A 19,805-nucleotide genomic window follows, 5' to 3' on the forward strand; every position below is an offset into this window, starting at 1 on the left:
GGGCATCCCAGTGCTTCCCAGTGCCCTGCTGGTTTCCCCCCGCAGGCATCCCAGTACCTCCTGGGGCATCCCGGTACTTCCCAGTATCTTCCAGAGCATCCTAGTGCTTCCCAGTGCCTCCTGGAGCATCCCAGTGCCTTCCCAGTGCCTCCCAGTTTGTGTCACAGTGTCCCTGAGGCCTCCCAGTATATCCCAGTACACCTCAGTGCCTCCCAGTTCACCCCATACATATCCCAGCCTTCCAGTGCCTCCCAGTATGGGACCCAGTGCCCTTCCCACCCTTCCCAGTTCACCCCCACACCTCTCCCAGCCTCCCTGTGCTTCCCAGTATGTCCCAGTGACCTTCACAGTGCCCTTCCTGCCCTTCCTAGTGCCCCCCCTCAGGTGTCAGCCCCGCCTTACCCACCCCCCCACCCCCCCCCCCCCCGGCCACGTGCCAGCCCCAGATTACCCACAATCCTCTGCGGCTCTGGAGCAAGGTGGGGGCTAATCCCCCTTGAGGTCCTGCCCACCCCCTCGAGTGGGCGGGGTTAAGGAGACCCCAAACCAGAACCAAGGTTAAGGGGACCCCCAAAGTGGGCGGGGCTAAGGGGACCCCCATTTGGGGGCGGGGCTAAGGGCCCCCCCCACCCCGGGCCCCCACTGCTGGTGACCCCAATGCCCCTGGTGTCACCAGGGTTGTTTCCCTCCCGGTGTAAATCAGGAGGAGGCGCCTTGCCCCTCCTCCTCCCCCACCCTCTGTCCCGCCACCCCCACCGGGTGGCCTCAGTGACACTGACGTGTCCCCCAACACCCGGTGGGGACCCCGATAACCCCTGGCACCCACACGAAGGTCACCCAAGGTCATGTGTCACCAGGGTGTCCCCAAGATGTCCCCAAGGTGTCCCCAGGGTGTCCCCAAAGTGTCCCCGAAGTGTCCCTGAGATGTCCTCAAAGTGTCCCCGAGGTGCCCCCAAGGTGGCCCCAAGGTGGCCCCAAATTGTCCCCAAGGTGTCCCCAGGGTGTCCCCGGGGTGACCCCGAGGTGTCCCCGAGGTGCCTCCAAGGAGTCCCCAAGGTTCCCCCTTGGTGTCCCCGAGATGTCCCCAAAGTGTCCCCAGGATGCCCCCGAGGTGTCCCTGAGGTGTCCCCAGGGTGTCCTCAAAATGTCCCCAGGGTGTCCCCAAGGTGTCCCCAGGGTGTCCCCATGGTGTCCACAAGGTGTCCACAAGGTGTCCCCAAGGTGTCCCCAGGGTCACCCCGAGGTGTCCCTGAGGTGTCCCCGAGGTGTCCCCAGGTTTTCCCCAAAGTGTCCCTGAGATGTCCCCAAAGTGTCCCCAGGGTGTCCCCAAGATGTCCCCCTCCCGCTCCCCCCCAAGCTCTCCATGAAGTTCTCAAGAACTTGCCACCCTTGGTGACCAGAAGGGGCTGGTGTCACCCATGAGGACCCCAAAATCTGGGGACCGTCCCCAAAAGCCCCCCCCCCCAGCTCACAGGGAGCGCTGCCCTCTCCCTGAGCTCCCCCAGACCTTCCCCTAATTAGACTAATTAGCCCTAACGAGGTTTCCCTGTCCCTTTCCAGCCACCCATGGAGGTCCTGGTGTCACCATGTCCCCAGAGACCCCGTGCAAGACCCCGCCCCTCTCCCCTTGGCTCAGAACGACGCCCCCTAATTAGTGCCGCCCCCCGCTCCTTCTCTGGCTTAATTAATTAATTAATTAGGGTGGGGACCTCACATCTGATGAAGCTGCCAGGACAGTTTGGGAGAAGAAAGCTCCCGGCGCCAGTAGCTGTTGGGATTCGGCAGGGAATTAATTATCTCCATTAATTAGTCTTATTAATTAGTCTTATTAATTAGTCTTATTAATTAGTCCCTTTCCCCAGCACGGGGGGGGGGGGGGGGGGGGGGGGGGGGGGGGGGGGGGGGGGGGGGGGGGGCGCAGGGAGGAACTAGTGTCTCATCACACATGGAGAGGGCGTTGCTCGTTAACACTAACTAACGAGGGAGTGTTGCTAATTAAATGGCTGCCCCCCCCAATCCAGTTGCCCACCCCCAAAATCAAGTTGCCCCCACAAATCCAGTCCCCCCCACAAATCCAGTTGCCCCCCCAAATCCAGTTGCTCACCACCCAAATCCAGTTGCCCCCCAAATCTAGTTGCCCCCACAAAACCCAGGTACCCCCCCAAAATCCAGTTCCCCCTACAAATCCGGTTGCCAAACTCCCAAATCCAGTTGCCCCCCCAAAATCCTGTTGCACCCCCAAAAACCCGGTTGCCCCCCAAAATCCTGTTGCCCCTCCAATCCAGTTGCCTACTCCCCAAAATCCAGTTCCCCCCCAAATCCAATTGCCCCCCAAAAATCCAGTTGCCCCCCTCCAAATTCAGTTGCCCCCCCAAACCAGTTGCCCACCCCCAAATCCAGTTTCCCCCCACAAATCCAGTTATCTCCCTTCCCAAATCCAGTTGCTCCTCCAAATCCAGTTGTCCACCCCCAAAATCCAGTTGCCCCCCAAAATCAAGTTGCCCACCCAAACCAGTTGCCCCCCCAAAATCCAGTTGCCCCCCCCAAATCCAGTTCCCCCCCAATCCAGTTGCCCCCCCAAATCCAGTTGCTCACCACCCAAATCCAGTTGCCCACCCCAAAATCCAGTTGCCCCCCAAATCTAGTTGCCCCCACAAAACCCAGGTACCCCCCCAAAATCCAGTTCCCCCTACAAATCCGGTTGCCAAACCCCCAAATCCAGTTGCTCCCCCAAAATCCAGTTGTGCCCCCCAAGAATCCAGTTGCCCCCCCCAAATCCAGTTGCCCCCCCAAATCCAGTTGCCCCCCCCAAAATCCAGTTGCCCCCCTCCAAATTCAGTTGCCCCCCCAAACCAGTTGCCCACCCCCCAAATCCAGTTTCCCCCCACAAATCCAGTTATCCCCCTTCCCAAATCCAGTTGCTCCTCCAAATCCAGTTGCCCACCCCCAAAATCCAGTTGCCCCCCAAAATCCAGTTGCCCACCCCCAAAATCCAGTTGCCCCCTCCAAATTCATTTGCCCACCCCCAAAATCAAGTTGCCCCCCCCCAAATCCAGTTCCGCCCCCAAAATCCAGTTGCCCCCCCTCAAAATCCAGTTGTCCCCCCCAAATCCAGTTGCCCACCCCCCAAATCCAGTTGCCCCCCCAAATCTAGTTGCCCCCACAAAACCCAGGTACCCCCCCAAAATCCAGTTCCCCCTACAAATCTGGTTGCCAAACCCCCAAATCCAGTTGCTCCCCACTAATCCAGTTGCCCCCCCCAAATCCAATTGCACCCCTAAAAATCCAGTTGCCCCCCCAAATCCAGTTCCCCCCCAAATCCAGCTTCCCCCTCCCAAATCCAGTTACCCCCCGCAAATCCAGTTGCGCCCCAACCCCTGCTGATACCATTCCCCAGTGCTCCCAGTGCCCCCAGTTCCCAACACCCCCCCCCCCCCATACCCAGTCACCCCCTGGACAAGCAGGAGAGGTCCCAGAGGATGGAGGAGGGGTCCCCCTCCCCCCCTCCCCCCAACCAGGGTACCCAGGCGACCCCACTCCCACCCACTCTGTGACTCCGTCTCCCTGGTTTCACTTTTTGCTTTATTTTTCAACCCAAAATTCCCCCGTTCCTGAGGCATTCTGGGAAATCTCTGCTTCTCCTGCCCACCCCACCAGAAGGGGGGGGGGGGGGGGGGGGGAGGTTCGGGGGGGTGGGGGGGAGAGGGGAGGATGGAGATGATGGAGCTGGAGGTCTCACTACCTCCCGATGACTCTTCTGATCCAGGGGACAGCGCGGCAGACGTTGGAGTAGACGCCGGGTTGTCCACGGCGCCCACAGACGGCCATGCCCCAGGAGACCACCCCTTGCAGCACCCCGTTACAGACCAGCGGGCCACCGGAGTCACCCTGGTGGGGGAAGGGCGCGTGGGGGGTCAGGGACACATGGGGGGGTCAAGGGCACATGGTGGGTCAAGGGGAAGTCATGGGTCAAGGGAACGCAGTGGGTGAAGAGCACGTGGTGGGTCAAGGGGATGTGCTGGGTCAAGGGAATGCAGTAGGTCAAGAGCACATGGTGGGTCAAGGGCACATGGTGGGTCAAGGGGATATCATGGGTCAAGGGGATGTGGTGGGTCAAGGGAACGTGGTGGGTCAAGAGAACGCAGTGGGTCAAGAGCACATGGTCGGTCAAGGGCACGTGGTGGGTCAAGGGCACATGGTGAGTCAAGGGAACACGGTGGGTGAAGAGCAAGTGGTGGGTCAAGAGAACGCGGTGGGTGAAGAGCAAGTGGTGGGTCAAGGGAATGTGGTGGGTGAAGAGCAAGTGGTGGGTCAAGGGAGTGCGGTGGGTGAAGAGCACGTGGTGGGTCAAGGGGATGTCATGGGTCAAGGGGATGTCATGGGTCAAGGGAATTGATGGGTCAAGAGCGCATGGTCGGTCAAGGGCATGTGGTGGGTCAAGGGGATTTAGTGGGTCAAGAGCACTTGGTGGGTCAAAGGCATGTGGTGGGTCAAGAGCACATGGTGGGTCAAGGGATGTCATGGGTCAAGAGCATGTGGTGGGTCAAAGGCACGTGGTGGGTCAAGAGCACGTGGTGGGTCAAGGGGGATGTGGTGGGTCAAGAGCATGTGGTGGGTCAAAGGAAAGTGGTGGATCAAGGACACGTGGTGGGTCAAGGGCGCGTGGTGGGTCTCACTTGGGGGGCATAAAGCTTGCATGGGCCTATCAGGGCACCAGAGCCCATCCCCAGCTCCGTGGCTCGATCAGAAGGTTGGTGGTGGGAGCCCAGATGTTGCCTGGGCCAATCCACGTGCCGTGGCCCTTTCCTGGCTTCAGGGCTTGGGCTGGAGGTAATGGTGGAGGAACCCCAACCTTGCCTGGACCAATCCACGTGCCATGACCCAGCTCCGTGGCTTGAGCAGAAGGTCGGCGGTGGGAACCCAAACCTTGCATGGACCAATCCACGTGCCATGACCCAGTGCCGTGGCTCAAGCAGAAGGTCGGTGGTGGGAACCCAAATCTTGCATGGACCCATCCACACATCATGACCTATCTCCATGGCTCAAGCAGAAGGTTTTTGGTGGGAACCCAAACATCACATGACCCCATCCACATGCCGCGGCCCTTCCCTGGCTTCATAGCTTGGTTTGAAGGAACCCAAGACTTGGAGGAACCCATCCCACCTCGTGTTTGATCTCCAAGCCACCCCCAAGCCCCTCCTTCCCCCGAGAGCCAACTGGGAGGTGGCTGAAGGACCACCACCCCCCACCTCTTACCTGGCAGGAGTCGATGCCCCCCTGGGGGACGCCAGCGCAGAACATGTTGGGGGTGACAGCGTTGCCGTAGGCCCTGGTGCACTTGTCCCTCCCGAAGGTTTGGATGGCGGCGCACTGCAGGTTCTTGGGCAGCTTTGCTGTGGGATGAGGTGGGGATGGAGGAGGAGAAGGCATGAGGAGACCTTGTTGGGTTTTTGGTAGGGCTCTGGCTGGTGGTGCCTCCATTGAAGGTGGGGAGGGCAATGCCAAGGAAACTCGATCCCAAAGGGAAAACCCAACTTGAGGTTGTCCACCATGGTGAGCTGCTGGCTGGGCAGATCTGAGGTGGCATCAGGGAAGATCTAATCCCATTTTCCCAGCTGGGAAGCCCACCTGGTGACCCCTCTCCTCTTCCCATTGCCTTCCCCCACCCCACCTCTTCCCCCGAGGTTTCCACCGTAAGCCAGTACCTCCAGGGGACTTGGTGGTGCCCCAGCCAGAGACGCTGCACCTCATCCCGTCCATGGGACACTTGGTGGCCAAACGGATCTTCTTGATGCTGCTGCTGAACTGAATGGGCTTGTTCAGCCTCAGGAGCATGAAGTCATTGTCGTTCTTCCGAGGGTTGTAGGCCGGGTGGACCTGGAGCTTTGAGATCATCCTCACCTCCCCTGTCCCGTCTCGTAATGTATCCGTCCCGATTAACACCCTGAGGTCCCTGGGCCAAGGAGGAAGGTCAAGAAATCAGCATTGGTTCCTCCAGAAAAGGCACAGAAATCCTTGATCTCCAGGGTTGTCCAAAGGAGATGATCAAGAGCTGTCCATTGAAGCTTCTCCATGTTCAGCAGGGGGGTGATGTGGCCATGGGGCCACCACAACCCATTCTCCTTGGGGAGGAGGCCAGGAGAACACGCAAATTCCTTGAGGATTCATGACCCATCTCTTCTCCAGGAGCTCCTTGATGGCTCAAGCACCCTGAGGTCACCTCCCACCTCTCCTGGCGTCATGACTCCAACTTCTTGCCAACTTGGTTTTATTCCCACCTGAAAGGTCCAGCTTCCCCTCACAGGACCTTGTGGAGAAGCTGGAGAAACCTGGATGTGGGGTCGGGTGGTGGATCTGCTCTACTTTGGGTGGAAAAAGGGGGGACTGGGCCTCAAAGTGGGGGGAGGTGGGATCCCTCAGGGGTTGGTAGCTGGAGGTTGTCACCCTGTGATGGTGGCAGCTCCTCCGGTCTCCATGGGGAGGGTGACTGTGGCTTCGTTGTCCTCTAGAGGTGCCACCAGCCAGCCACAAACATCTAGAGATACCCACACCTGGAGCATCATCATCTAGAGCTACCCGGGGCTCTGGAGGTAACATCTGGGGTACCAGTAGGTGGACACATCAACATCTGGAGATATCCTGGAGCATCACCAGAGCTACCTGGGACTCTGGACTGGGGTACCAGCAGGTGGATACACCAACATCTGGAGGTACCCTGGAGCAGCAACATCTAGAGCTACCTGGGACTCTGGAGGTAACATCTGAGGTACCAGCAGCTGGACAGACCAACATCTGGAGATACCCTGGAGCATCACCATCTAGAGCTACACGGGACCCTGGAGGTAACATCTGGGGTACCAACAGCTGGATACACCAACCTTGGGATACACCAACCTCAGGATACCTCTGGAGGTACCCACCTCTGGAGCTGCCAACCCTTGAAGGTCCCAGACTCTTCTGGACACCACAATCCGCAGGTATTCACATCTGGAGGCTTCTACAACCCCATGAGGTGCCATCATCTGGGCCACCTCTCCCTAGATCCCACCGTTTGGAGGCCTGGCCTTGTGGAAATGCCACCATCTGGAGGGACCAACCCTAGAGGATGCCACTGCTCCTCCGTGGTGGGACCTGGGCAACACCACGTCAGCTGGGGCAAGTGACTGTGGACCTCTCTTACCTGATGGGCTGCTTGCAGTGGGCAGCTGTCAGGACCCATTGGGCATCGATCAAGCTTCCCCCGCACAGGATTTGACCCCTCTTGATGAGGGCAACTTGGAAGGGTCGTTGGTTGATGGAACAAGGTCTCCCACCGATGATCCGGGACTCGTCCTCCTCCGGCACTACGACACAGAGCACCAAAGGACACCATTAGCCTCGTCGTGTAACCTTTTCCCCAGAAACCTGCTGGTTTGGGTGGAAAAGGTGGAGAAGTGGCTGGAAAAAAATGGTTGTAACAAGGTGACATGGAAGAGGAGAGGGACAACCTGGTTTCCAACCTTAAAACCTCACCAAAACGCTCAAAATCATCTTAAAAATATTAATTTTTTTTATTTTCTGGGTCACCTCTCAACCTACTGAGGTTCCAGAGGACATTTTTTGATAAAAACCCAAAGAGTTTGGAGACTGGTTGAAGTCCAACCCTTCATAGCCAAGACCAAAGCCTTCGAAGAACTTTGAAGAACCGATCCTTGAAGGCCTCGTTTCTCCTGGGGCCGTTCCATGGCAAGCTGACCACCCCTTCCAACCAGAGCAACGAGGTGGGGGAAGTGCCACCAGGAGACCCTTTGGGACCGGTTTAGTCACGCCGTGATGTGCCCGTGAGCTGTCCTGGAAATCACGGCGTATCAGGAAGTCACCAGGAGCCACTTATCTCCACCGGTTTCATCAGGTACCTCGGGGAGGGGCATCAGTTCCACCTCTAAGGTTCCTCCCAGCCCAAGATTGGACTCCTGAAGGGAGGTGACACACCTCCAAAAGAGCTGATGTCTTCGTCTTTGGTCCCTGAGGAAGCCTGTAGGACCAGCTGGAAACCCCTCCTACCTCCTGGATGCCTCATGGACTTCCTAGGTAGGTCCAGGGCAGGAGGTTGTTGCATCAACCCAAGCAGGAGAAGCCCTGACGCAAGGAGAAGAGGAATCCACTCCGGAATGTGACCTTTGACGTCATTCTGGAGGTGTCTTGGTGCCAGCAGGTTGGTTGAGAAGAAAGAGTAAGGGTCATCCAGTTGGGTTGGGGGGGGGTCATACCATGAAAAAAGGGGTCTCACCACTCGGAGCCCCCTGTTTCAGACACGGCTCTCCCCATCTTTCAGGTCTCTGGAGGCATCTCCCTCAGGTTTAGGTGGAGTTGCCAATGTTGGTAGTCCTCGGGGAGAGGAAGGGACCCTGGCGAGAGGCCACCCCACCTCACCCAATATCCACAAGACAAGGTGTGTCCCCCCACACCTTGGCAAGATGTTGATGATGGATGAGGTGGTGACCATCTTGAAGCCATGACCCTCTTGGGGCCATGACCACGTGGAGCTCCACGTGGGTGGCCACACTGGGGGTGGTGGTGGGTGTCCAAAGCCTTGGGACCTGTTCCTGCATCTCTGATGGATCTGAGGGTCCAGCCGAGGCCTCCACCTGCAAAGCCTTTTGGGAACCTCCTCTGCCAAGGCCACTGGAGAAGACCCCCGACATTGAGTGGTGCCCAAGTGGGAGGAGACAAGATCTTTTTTCTCAAAAAAAAGAGATAATCAGCACAAAAAAAGGTGCTTTTTTTTTTTTCTTTTTTTTTTTTTTTTTTTTCCCAAGGAGAAGACCTCCCATCCCAAAACCCATCTAGTAGGACTTCCAAGATGGGAGATACCAAGTCCTTGCTCCTGGAGGTGTCCTCCTGGGCGTTGAGGTTAAGTTGAGGTCAAGTTCTCCATCCCAGATGCTTTGGGCTCTTTTCGGGGGGTGGGGGGAGGAGAAGTTGTGACTCCAAACCTTGACCACCTTGGCCAAGAGCCGCAGCATTGGCAATGTGCTGAGAAGGTGGCACCTGGCTCCGTGGCATCTGTGCTTGCTTTTCACCCAAGGTTGGGACATTGGAATGTACTGGTGGGACTGGTTTGTGCTGGTGGGGATTACAACTAGTGATGGGTGGCGATGGGAGACGCCCAAGTTTCAAGCCACCTGGAATTCTCCACTATCCGGTCTTGGCACCATTGCCAAAGTTGGAGGTTGGGAACTCTCCTCCCGTCAAGGCTTATCAGAGAAGTGTCCCTGGCCACCACAAGGACCATCTTGGAGCCTTTAGAGACCAACCAATGGGTTTCCTCCACCAAACTCCTTGAAGGCATCTCAGCAGCTTCCCTGAGCTCCCCCACTGGAGGGGTGTCCACCAAGGAGGGGTTGTCCATCCACAAAGGTCCATCGGGGGTGATGAGATGGTGGACCCTGCCCTGTGGTAGATCCATTCCCTGGATTTCCAGAGGTTGGAAGCGGAGAGCTCCAACTGAGGTGGTGGTGCCTCCATCCCAAAGGATTATCCTCAAGAAAAGAGTTCGTGGACAATCGTGGGACAAATTATCCAGCTGTTGGGTCCAGGAATGACCTTGTTCCTTCTGGATCTGGCCACTTTGGGTTCGGGACATGGATTTGGGTTCAGGTCAAGATCCAAGTTCTTGGCATCCAACGGTTGGAAACCACCATCCTCCTCTTCCTTGAGACCCATCTGTTTGAGATGCAGAACATCGTTTGGGAAACCATTAGGAACAGAAGCGATGTTCCCAGTAGGATGAAACTTCTCCTTCCTTTCCCTCACCCTGGGTGACTCTTCTTATCTCCTTCTTCTCCCAGATGTCACCAGGAATCCCCAGAGGAACTTCCAGGGGAAGGGAGGACGTTGTCCTGCTGATCCCGGTGCTTCCGATGGGACGTGGGTATTTCCTCCACGTCGAGGGGGTTGAGGTTCCAACACAGTTGGGCTTTGCCCAAACCTTCCTGTCAGGAGAAGACATCTCCCCACCCCACCCCATCCCATCGGACACGTGGTGCCCGGGAAAACCCACCACCACCTTCTAAGGGTCCTCCCTGGGCCACCACCCTGACTTACGCTCGTCGCCTCCGTTGCCCTTCTCCTGAGCCTGTGCCGGTGGTGGGGCACTCAGCAGCAAGCCAGATGCCAGGAGGAAGATGGAGATGAAGCTGAAGGCTCCGCATCCATCACGAGCCATTCCTAGAGCAGAGAAACCAAACGGGATCAGCCCCGGGGGATGGTGGGAAGGTCCTCAGTGATGTCCTCCTGCTTCTGGCGTGGGATGGAGGCAACATGACTGAGATGCTGGTGGTGTCTTGGTGGACCATCACCCTGATGGACCTTGGGGGGGTCTTGGACCATTTGTTCCACACCATCACCCTGATGGACCCTGGGGGAGGATCTTGGACCATTTGTTCCCCACCATCTCCCTGATGGACCTTGTGGGGGGGTCTTGGACCCTTTTTTCCACCCTATTTTGGGTGTCTCCATCTGGTGGCACCAACCCCCCCTGCATGAGCTTGGGAAGGACCCCATCCCTCCCGCTCCCTACCGAACCGGTCGCCCCTAAAGTCAACCAGGATGTGGAGGGTGATGCCACCTCAACCCACTCCCCTACCCTGAGCCACCACATGGAGACGGGTGGCTTCACGGATCCCATCTCTGGGAAGATCCACCAGGAGATGAAGAATCCTTGGCTGCCTCCATCCCACCCCACAGCATCCATCCCTCGGGGTGATGCCAGTGGACTTGGCCACCAGGATGGACTCACCTGCCGGAGGAGAAGGACGGGGCCGGCTCGGCGCGTTGGGAAGCCAGGAGATGGTGGCTTGGAGATATTTATACCCGGGGTGAAAAGTAGGCCGTGTCTCCAGTAGGATGAGTCAAGAGTGGTTGGGCGACCGGTCCGCGGGGCGAGCGTGGCCCGTGGGTGTCTCCCCGGTCCCGGAGGTGATTGTACCGCTTTGATGTCCCAGAAGAAACATCACTGGGTTCCTCGGCCAAGGAACGCCTGCTTCTCCTGTCATCGGAGCCACCCCAGACACGGCGGTGGGGGTGAGGAGTCCCCAAAATAGCTCATCCGGGAGGACAGGTTGGCTCATTCCTCTCCCTATCCTGGTGGGGGAGGGGTGGGGGTGGGTCCCCTCCCCCCCACCCAGGGGAGGGTGGGGGGTGTTGGGGTGCTGAGCTGGCTCTTGGGGATGTGTGTGAGATGTCGTGGTGGTGCCTCCAGCCTGTCTGTTGACTGTTCTGCTGACTGTCCGTCCATCCATCCATCCATCCATCCATCCATCCATCCATCCCCTCCATCCACCTCCTCCATCCATCCATCCATCCGTCTCCCTCATCCATCCACCTCCTCCCTCAATCCATCTCCTGCATCCACCTCCTCCATTCATCCACTCCTCCATCTATCCATATCCTCCATCCACCTCCTCCATCCATCTCCTCCATCCACTTCCTCCACCACCACCACACACAACCACGCCAGAAGCCAGGTAGACCCCACGTTACACACATGTTTGTGCACAAGTGCATGTGTGCAAGAACACGGCTTGGCATCTGCCAAGGGTGACACCTCCCAGGTGGGACCTCCATGGCCCCAAGGTGAGTGACATGGCTCCTGGAGGATACCACCAGACCAGACATCCCCAGGGACCTACGTGCATCTGCCAAGAGTGAAACCTCCCAGGTGGGACCTCCATGGCCCCAAGGTGAGGGATGTAGCTCTTGGAGGACACCACTGGCCTGGAGGTCTCCAGGAACCTACTTGTCACCTTCCTTTGGCACCTGGTCACACATCCCTGATGATTAAGGCAGTGGACGTGGGCGAGCGCTGGGTGAGGCCACCCCCTGGTGACAACCCCGCTGAGCTCTGCGAGTCTCTTCTGGTGAGTCAAGGGGACAACCAGGGGGACAGGGGGGGTGTCACGTGTCCCCCCACCTGGATGTTGTCCCCAACCCCCTGTGGGGGGGTCACCTCCCCCAGCCCCAACCACACGGGGGGTCTGGAGGATCTCCAAGGTGGGAGGTGACACGGAGGTCCTGTGGAGATCTGGGCCAAGGAGACCTGATCCACCAGCCTCCTGTTCATGGTGAGCTTCTCCCGTGGGGATCTGGTCCACAAAGATCCCATCCACTGGGATCCCAGCCCATGGATGTCTGGTTCACTAAGATCCCATTCGTGGAGATCTGGCCTGTAGAAATCTCATCAGTGGAGGCTTGGTCCATGGAGATCTTGGCTATGGTCGGTGGAGATCTTTTCCGTGGGGTGCTCAGCTGCGGAGATCACCCCTGGGGATCCCTTCGATGGGGCAGCTGGGCCACAGTGGTCCTGATGGAGGGATGTGGTGGGAAGAGATCTCGTCCACTGGGATCCCCTCCGTGAAGGGAGAGGGCGTGGGGATCCCCCGGTGCGGAGGTCGATCCCACCAGGTTTCAAACCACCAGGATCCCCCATCCTTAGGGATCTGCCCTGGGATCCCCTCCGTGAAAGGATAGGGCGTGGGGAACCCTCGGCGTTGAGGTCGATCCCACCAGGCTTCAAACCACCAGGATGCCCCATCCTCAGGGATCCACCCTGGGATCCCCTCCATGAAGGGATAGGGAGGGCATGAGGATCCCCTGGTGCGGAGGTCGATCCCACCAGGCTTAAAACCGCCGGGATCCCCCATCTTCAGGGATCCTGGCTGTGGGGATCCACTGTGGAGACACCATCGGCTGTGGAGATCCGGTCCACAGAGATCCCACTGGTGGGGATCCCTCCCCCAGGAAGATCCGTAGGGATCCTGTCTGTCTGGATCCCTGATCCCCTGGGAAATGTAGGGGACCGGGTGACATCAAGGTGACACAGAGGATCCCAGGGGTGGGGGCAGGTGATCCAGGAGGGGACAGGAGATCCCGGGTGGGGGGAGGGGTGATGTGAGGTACCCAAGGGGACACGGGAGCAATGGGAGGGGGATCGGGGGGGGGGAACAGGGACATAGGAGGGGGGTGTGGGGCACAGGAGGAGTGACACGAGGGGGGTGGGGGGGTGGGGACAAGGTGCCCCAGAGCCACCCAGAGGTGGGGGAGGGGCAGGGGGGACACGGAGGTGGGGGAGGGGAGGGGGGGACACGGAGGTGGGGGAGGGGCAGCATTATCTCAGCCAGCGCCAGGGCTGGGTCCAACCGGTTCTCCCAGTTCCTCGGCTCCCATCTGGGTGGCGTAATTAGCGCTAATTACCTAATTACCCGGCAGGAGCCAGCCTGGGCCTGCCACCCACTGCCAGGGCCACCCTGGACCATGGGACCGTCTGCCCCCACCCCCACCCCCCACCCCCCCCCCCTGCTCCCCGGGACTGTCCCCTCCCCGGTGTCCCCACAACCCCGGGTGACACCAGAGGTGGACCTGGGTGGCATGGATGGTGGCCCTGGGTGGTACCAGAGGTGGCCCTGGGTGTGACACCAGAGGTGGCCTTGGGTGACATGGTAGGCGGTCCTGGGTGACATGGATGGTGGTGGCCCTGGGTGTGACACCAGAGGTGGCCCTGGGTGACATGGATGGTGGCCCTGCCCTGGGTGACATGGTAGGTGGCCCTGGTAGGTGGCCCTGGGTGACATGTTAGGTGGCCCTGGGTGATACGAGAGATGGCAGTGCCCTGGGTGACACGGTAGGTGGCCCTGGGTGACATGGATGGTGGCGCTGGGTGATATGAGAGGTGGCCCTGCCCTGGGTGACACGGTAGGTGGCCTTGGGTGACATGGATAGTGGCCCTGGGTGATAGGAGAGGTGCCCCTGCCCTGGGTGACACGAGAGGTGGCTCAGGGGACAGGGGTAACACAGGGGTGGTGGTGGCAGATGCCGGTTCCTCGGCTGCGGTGGCCATGGCCATGGCCATGCCCATGCGGACACTTACCTCACCCGCTGTCACCCACTGTGGTCCTTCCACATGGACCTGGTGACCTCCGTGTCCACCCATGGGTGCCACCTGGTGTCTTTTCCTCTGCTGGTGGCTCTTGGTGGCCCGCAGGACCCAGCTCTGTGATGGTCCTTGTGACCCCACCAAGGGATGATTGAACTTCACTTCCATGGACATGGTGACCCATCGGACCCCACGGACGCGGACATGTCACCTCCACCTCCGTAAACATCTCGACTGAACCCTGGAGGATGGTTGGGGGGCACCAGGGTGTCAACTCAGACCCTGAGGAGGATGTCCTCCATGGACACATTGACCAGACCTCCACTGACACATCAACCAGGCCTCCATGGACACGTTGACCAGGCCTCCACAAATACGTCGAACAGCTTCCATGGACACGTCAATGAGACCTCCATGGATACGTCGACCAGACCTCCATGGACACATTGACCAGACTCCATGGACACATTGACCAGCCTCCATGGACACGCTGACCAGCCTCCATGGACACGCTGACCAGCCTCCATGGACACGCTGACCAGCCTCCATGGACATGTTGACCAGACCTCCACGGACATGTTGACCGGACTACATGGACACGTCGACCAGACCTCCATGGACACATTGACAAGACCTCCACAGACATGTTGACCAGACCTCCATGGACACATCGACCAGACCTCCATGGCCACGTTGATGAGATCCCACCAAGCACCTTGCCCAACTCCCCAAGGCTGATGGAGTTGCTCATGCTGGACCCCAGTGTAGGAGCCCACCACGGTGGGACCCTCCAAGTCCAACCTCCTTTGCGGTTGCCAAACGGGGGGGGGGTGGGGGGGGTGGGTGTTGAACCTCCTTGTGAAACCCCGAGCGAGACCGGCAAGTCCCCCGTGGCCACCGGTGGCCCAAGTGACAACAGCCAACTGCTCCTCCACCTCCCTGGGGACTTGGCCCTGGACCAAACCCTCTTGCCCCACCGCAGTGGCCAGACAAGTCCCACGCCCTCCAACGCGCCGGGCCACCACCACGTGGGGGAAGAAAGGGAGGGGGACACCTTGCGCAAGGTGACCCGGCGTCGCTCCCTTCCCTGCTGTGCCACGGGGGACGACACATGACGCTCTGACCTCACCATGTCTCCTCTTCCACCGGTAAAGACCTCCAGGTTCTTCTACATCCCCCAACCCATAGACACATCACAACCAAGGTGGTGTCACCTCCACCTCCATCCCACCGTGGTGGGACCAGAATGACCCCCCCCCATTCTCCACCTTTTCCCACAAAATAGAGGCCTCAGCTCCAGGTGTTGGGTGGATTTGGCCTCCAGCGGTTGACTTCTCACTGCCACCAACGTGGCCTTGGGTGGATGCTCCTCATGGGGGAGCAAAACAACTCCAATCTCCTGCCACGTTACCCCCAGGTTGGGCAATTTGGCCCCTTCTGCTCCCTCTGGAGTTGTCCCCTTTGGGGGTGGGTTGTCTTCCTGTGGGCAGATGTTGGAGGTGGAGTTGGGATGGAAGAACCCAGGAGAACATGGCTCAGGGGCTTGGTGTTCATGCGGGGGAGGGGGGGACCCAGTTGGATTTTGTCCCCCTGTGGTGTTGGAAAGAGCCTTGATGACCCCAAAAATGGTCCAGTGGGTTGGGTCTGCCCCACGGAGGGGTCAATGGGTCAACTCCATGGTGGGGCCATCAGATCTGCCCCATGGTGAAGTCAACAGGTCTGCTGCAGTGGGGCCAATGGGTCTACCCCATGGTGGGGTCAACGGGTCTACTGAAGTGGCGTCAATGGATCTACCCCATGGTGGGGTCAACGGGTCTACTGAAGTGGCGTCAATGGGTCAACCCCATGGTGGGGCCATCAGATCTGCCCCACCGTGGGGTCAATGGGTCTACTGAAGTGGGGTCAATGGGTCTACCCCATGGTGGGGTCAATGGGTCTACCCCATGGTGGGGTCAACGGGTCTACTGAAGTGGGGTCAATGGGTCTACCCCATGGTGGGGTCAACGGGTTACTGAAGTGGCGTCAATGGATCTACCCCATGGTGGGGTCAACGGGTCTACTGAAGTGGCGTCAATGGGTCAACCCCATGGGGGGGCCATCAGATCTGCCTCATGGTGGGAGCAACAGGTCTACTGAAGTGGGGTCAACAGGTCAACCCCATGGTGGGGCCATCATCTGACCCACGGTGGGGTCAACAGGTCAACCCCATGGTGGGGCCATCAGATCTGCCCCACGGTGGGGTCAACGAGTCTACCCCATGGTGGGGTCAACGGGTCAACCCCATGGTGGGGCCATCAGATCTGCCCCACGGTGGGGTCAACGGGTCTACCCCATGGTGGGGTCAACGGGTCAACCCCATGGTGGGGCCATGAGATCTGCCCCATGATGGGGTCAACAGGTCAACCCCATGGTGGGGCCATCGGATCTGCCCCATGGTGAGGTCAACAGGTCAACCCCATGGTGGGGCCATCAGATCTGCCCCATGGTGGGGTCAACAGGTCAACCCCATGGTGGGGCCATCAGATCTGCCCCACCATGGGGTCAATGGGTCTACTCCATGGTGGGGTCAATGGGTCAGCCCCATGGTGGGGCCATCAGATCTGCTCCATGGTAGGGTTAACGGGTCTACTCCATGGCCAGGGGCCATGGGTCTACCCCAAAGATGGTGACCTGGGTTTTTTCCTACCCCTGCCAGACCCAGGGCAGCCCAGGGCCCCTTGACCTGCCACAGTTGTCCTCCACCTGTGAACGACGTGGTGAAAAACCACGTCGGAAAATTTTATTCACCGACATTTCAACTCCTGCTCCTCCCCCCGGCGTGTACCCCAGCGCTCGGACCGGCCGGCTCTGGGCACCACCATCAGGGAGGAGGAGGAGGAGGAGAAGGAGGAAGAGGAGGAGGAGCTGTAGGGTCCATCCCAGGTTGTTGGGGCTGGGGGGCTCAGTTCCTCCTCATGGTCTCCTGGAGCCACTGGGTGTATTTGCAGAGGTTGACGTAGACGCCGGGTTTCTTGGGGTCCCCACAGACCCCCGGACCCCACGAGACGATACCCTGGAGCCGCCCGTCACACATGAGGGGGCCCCCGGAGTCACCCTGAGGAGGCGAGAGGTGGGGTGAGGTGGTGGTGGGGTCACTGCAAGACCCCCTTCCCCCCCATCATCACCCCAAATCTGGTGGCCACTTCTGGCACCGTCCCAGAATCACCTGGACACGCTGCCAGCTGCACCCAGTTCTGCCCCTTCTACACCCAAAACGTCCCCTGAGTGGGATGTCACGCCCTCCCCCCCACCAGAGGTCCCTGAAATGCCGGCGCCCCTACCCCACCTGGCAGGAGTCAGCCCGACTGCGGGACTCGCCGGCGCAGACCATGTTGGAGGTGATGGAGTTGGGGTAGACGCGCCGGCACTGCTCCTCCGAGACGATGGTGACCTTGGTGCAGTGGAGGTCCTCAGGGAAGGTGACTGCGGGTGACGGAGGGACACGAGGTCACCCAAGGATGGATGGACCAAGGGATCCAACCTGGATCCGTCCCATCTCGGACCTGTTGTCTGCCTTGGGAGCTCATCTCCCACCCCCTTCCTCTTTTTGGCACCAACCAAGAGCTCCAAGGCTTCCTGATGGCCCCACCAGGTCACCCAGATGCCCTCTGGTGCTTAAGGTGGGACCCAAAGATTGGGAAGGGGACGTTGGGTGGACCCCTGGGTCCCTGGGTCGGGGGACATGCATCTCGGTGTTACCCCCCCCCCCCCCCAGGGCCCCAGGTGACCAGCAGCGTACCTTCAGGGCTGGTGGTGGACCCCCACCCCGAGATCTGGCAGGTCTTGCCAGGCACGGGGCAATGGGAAGCCAATGGCAACGGTTTCACCTCCTTGTTGACATGGACGGGCAGGAGGAACTTGAGGAGCATCAAGTCACCGTCCTTGTTGGTCTCATTGTAACGCGGGTACTTGAAGACCTTGGCTGAGCGCCGCAGCTGCTCGGTGCGACCCGAGTCCCGGTGCCTTCGGCCTCCCAGCCGCACCGTGATGAAGCTGATGGAACCAAAAGCATCGAGGTTCAGGGTGGGGGTGGTCCACATAGGCCACGGGGACCCACACCAAGCAGGGGACGGGGCAGGATGTCATCCCAGAAGATGGTGAGAAGAGCAGAAGAAGAAGCAGATGAAGGTTATAGGTTATAGGTCATCCCCCCCCCCCCCCCCCCCAATGTAGCGTTTCTGTTAACGCAGGCAGAGAAGGGGCACAACAAAGCCCCCTGAGATGCCACCAACCCTCCCAACCTGCCTGGTTGGAAAAGCAGGACCCCAGGGTGGCACTTGGACCTCTTGGTTGGTTGCAGCCCATGAAGACCCAAACCCCATCCCCCTCAGTGGCCTCCTACCCCGGGACGTAGCAGTGGGCGGCTGTCAGCACCCAGTTCTGGTGCACCAGGGTCCCCCCGCAGATGAACTTCTCGCCTTGGAAGAGGGCAGCCTGCCAGGGCAGGTCACAAGAGGTCCCCTCGATCACCCACAGGACGTTCCTTGAGGCTGTGGGCACCAAGGGGACACAGGTTGTCAGGGGTCCTCTCCTGTGCCACGCCCCCTCAGGGACACGGGTTGGCTGGGACCTTCTGGTGGGCTCTGTTCCCACATCCCCTGACTTGTGGCCAAGGGGGTGGTGGGGAGACCAGGAGGTCCATAGGTTGGATAGGGGACACCTGGGGGGTCCCATGGGTGGGTGGGTGGAGGTCCAGTGGGTGGCCACGGGGTCCCTGGGGCATCTCATAGGTGAAGGTGGTGGCCATGGCGTGGGCGTGACCTCCTGTGGGGGCAGCTGTGGGTGGGTGTGGGTCTCAGGGATGGTTGGGGAGCACCCGGGGTGGGTGTGGGGAGGTCCCATGGGTAGATGGGGGGGGGGACGGACGACGACACACTCAGGACAGACAAAGGCCACCAGGGTGGGCTTGGTTGGTCCCACAGGTGGACATGGGACCCGTGGTGTCACCACAGAGGTCCTAGGGATGAATGGGGGGGGTCTCACAGGTGGCCATGGGGCACCCAAGGAGGATGTGGCTGTCCCATGGAAGGATGTGGGTCACCCAGGGTGGCCGTGGTGGTCCCACGGGTGGATGTGGGTCACCCAAGGTGGGGGTGGGTGTCCCATGGAAGGATGTGGGGTACCCAAGGAGGATGTGGTGGTCCCATGGGTGGATGTGGGTCATCCAAGGTGGGTGTGGGGGTCCCACAGGTGGACATGGGGCACCCAGGGTGGCCGTGGTGGTCCCATGAGTGGATGTGGGTCACCCAAGGTGGGGGCGGGGGTCCCATAGGTGGCCAGGGGACCTCCAAGGTGGCCACAGGACCTTCTAGAGGAGACGTGGTGGTCCTGGGGGTGAGGGGTCCCAGTGTGTCTCCTACCTGTGGCCACCAGTGCCAGGAGCATCACAACCAGGATCTTCATGGCCGGAGGGCCAGGAGCTGCGGGGGGAGGGGCAGGGGGTGACTCCTGGCCATGGGGGGTGGGGGCGGGGACCCCTGGGGAGGCAGGAGGAGGAGAGAGGGAGGGGAAGGAGGGAAGGGAGGGGGGGAAAGGGGGAAGGGGGGGCCGGGAAAAGGAGGAAGGGGACGAGGAAAAAGGGGAAGGAAAAAGGGGAAGGGGAAGGGGAAGGGGGGGGGGAAAGGGGGCAAAGGAGGAAGGGAAAAGAAGGGGGGAAAAGGGGGAAGGGGAAACGGGAAGGGGGAAGGGGAAAGGAGGAAGGAGGGAGGGATGGGAAAGGAAAAGGAAGGAAGGGGGGATGGGAAGGGGGGAAGGGGATGAGGAAAAAGGGGAAGGGAAAGGGGGAAGGAGGGGAAGGAAGATGGGGGAAGGGAGCATGGAAAAGGGGGAAGGGAAGGGGGGAGGGAAAGGGGGG

The 19,805-nt window shown here is 59.8% G+C and overlaps 2 protein-coding genes across 3 annotated transcripts in view; both read right to left on the minus strand.

Moving 5' to 3' along the window:
- The window catches only part of LOC121084347 (serine protease 53-like), a 15,603-nt gene extending 4,246 nt beyond the window's left edge, over positions 1 to 11,357 (minus strand). The window contains exons 1-6 of the mRNA XM_040585701.1: positions 10,781 to 11,357; positions 10,087 to 10,209; positions 7,181 to 7,343; positions 5,706 to 5,953; positions 5,119 to 5,393; positions 3,743 to 3,888 (exon numbers count right to left, since the gene is read on the minus strand). Coding sequence (XP_040441635.1) covers positions 3,743 to 3,888; positions 5,119 to 5,393; positions 5,706 to 5,953; positions 7,181 to 7,343; positions 10,087 to 10,207 — 953 coding nt within the window. The 5' untranslated portion in view covers positions 10,208 to 10,209; positions 10,781 to 11,357. The remainder of the gene's footprint in view (positions 1 to 3,742; positions 3,889 to 5,118; positions 5,394 to 5,705; positions 5,954 to 7,180; positions 7,344 to 10,086; positions 10,210 to 10,780) is intronic.
- A 5,320-nt stretch (positions 11,358 to 16,677) lies between these two features.
- Positions 16,678 to 19,805, minus strand: part of LOC121085040 (kallikrein-8-like) — a 10,450-nt gene continuing 7,322 nt past the window's right edge. The window contains exons 2-6 of one of the 2 annotated variants that reach the window (XM_040587235.1): positions 19,312 to 19,371; positions 18,294 to 18,441; positions 17,691 to 17,944; positions 17,238 to 17,374; positions 16,678 to 17,006 (exon numbers count right to left, since the gene is read on the minus strand). In XM_040587235.1, the coding sequence (XP_040443169.1) occupies positions 16,854 to 17,006; positions 17,238 to 17,374; positions 17,691 to 17,944; positions 18,294 to 18,441; positions 19,312 to 19,354 (735 nt within the window). In that variant the 5' untranslated portion in view covers positions 19,355 to 19,371 and the 3' untranslated portion in view covers positions 16,678 to 16,853. The other variant, XM_040587234.1, reaches the window with a different exon arrangement.

This window comes from Falco naumanni, chromosome 3 (assembly GCF_017639655.2).
Source record: "Falco naumanni isolate bFalNau1 chromosome 3, bFalNau1.pat, whole genome shotgun sequence".
Taxonomy (NCBI): domain Eukaryota; kingdom Metazoa; phylum Chordata; class Aves; order Falconiformes; family Falconidae; genus Falco; species Falco naumanni.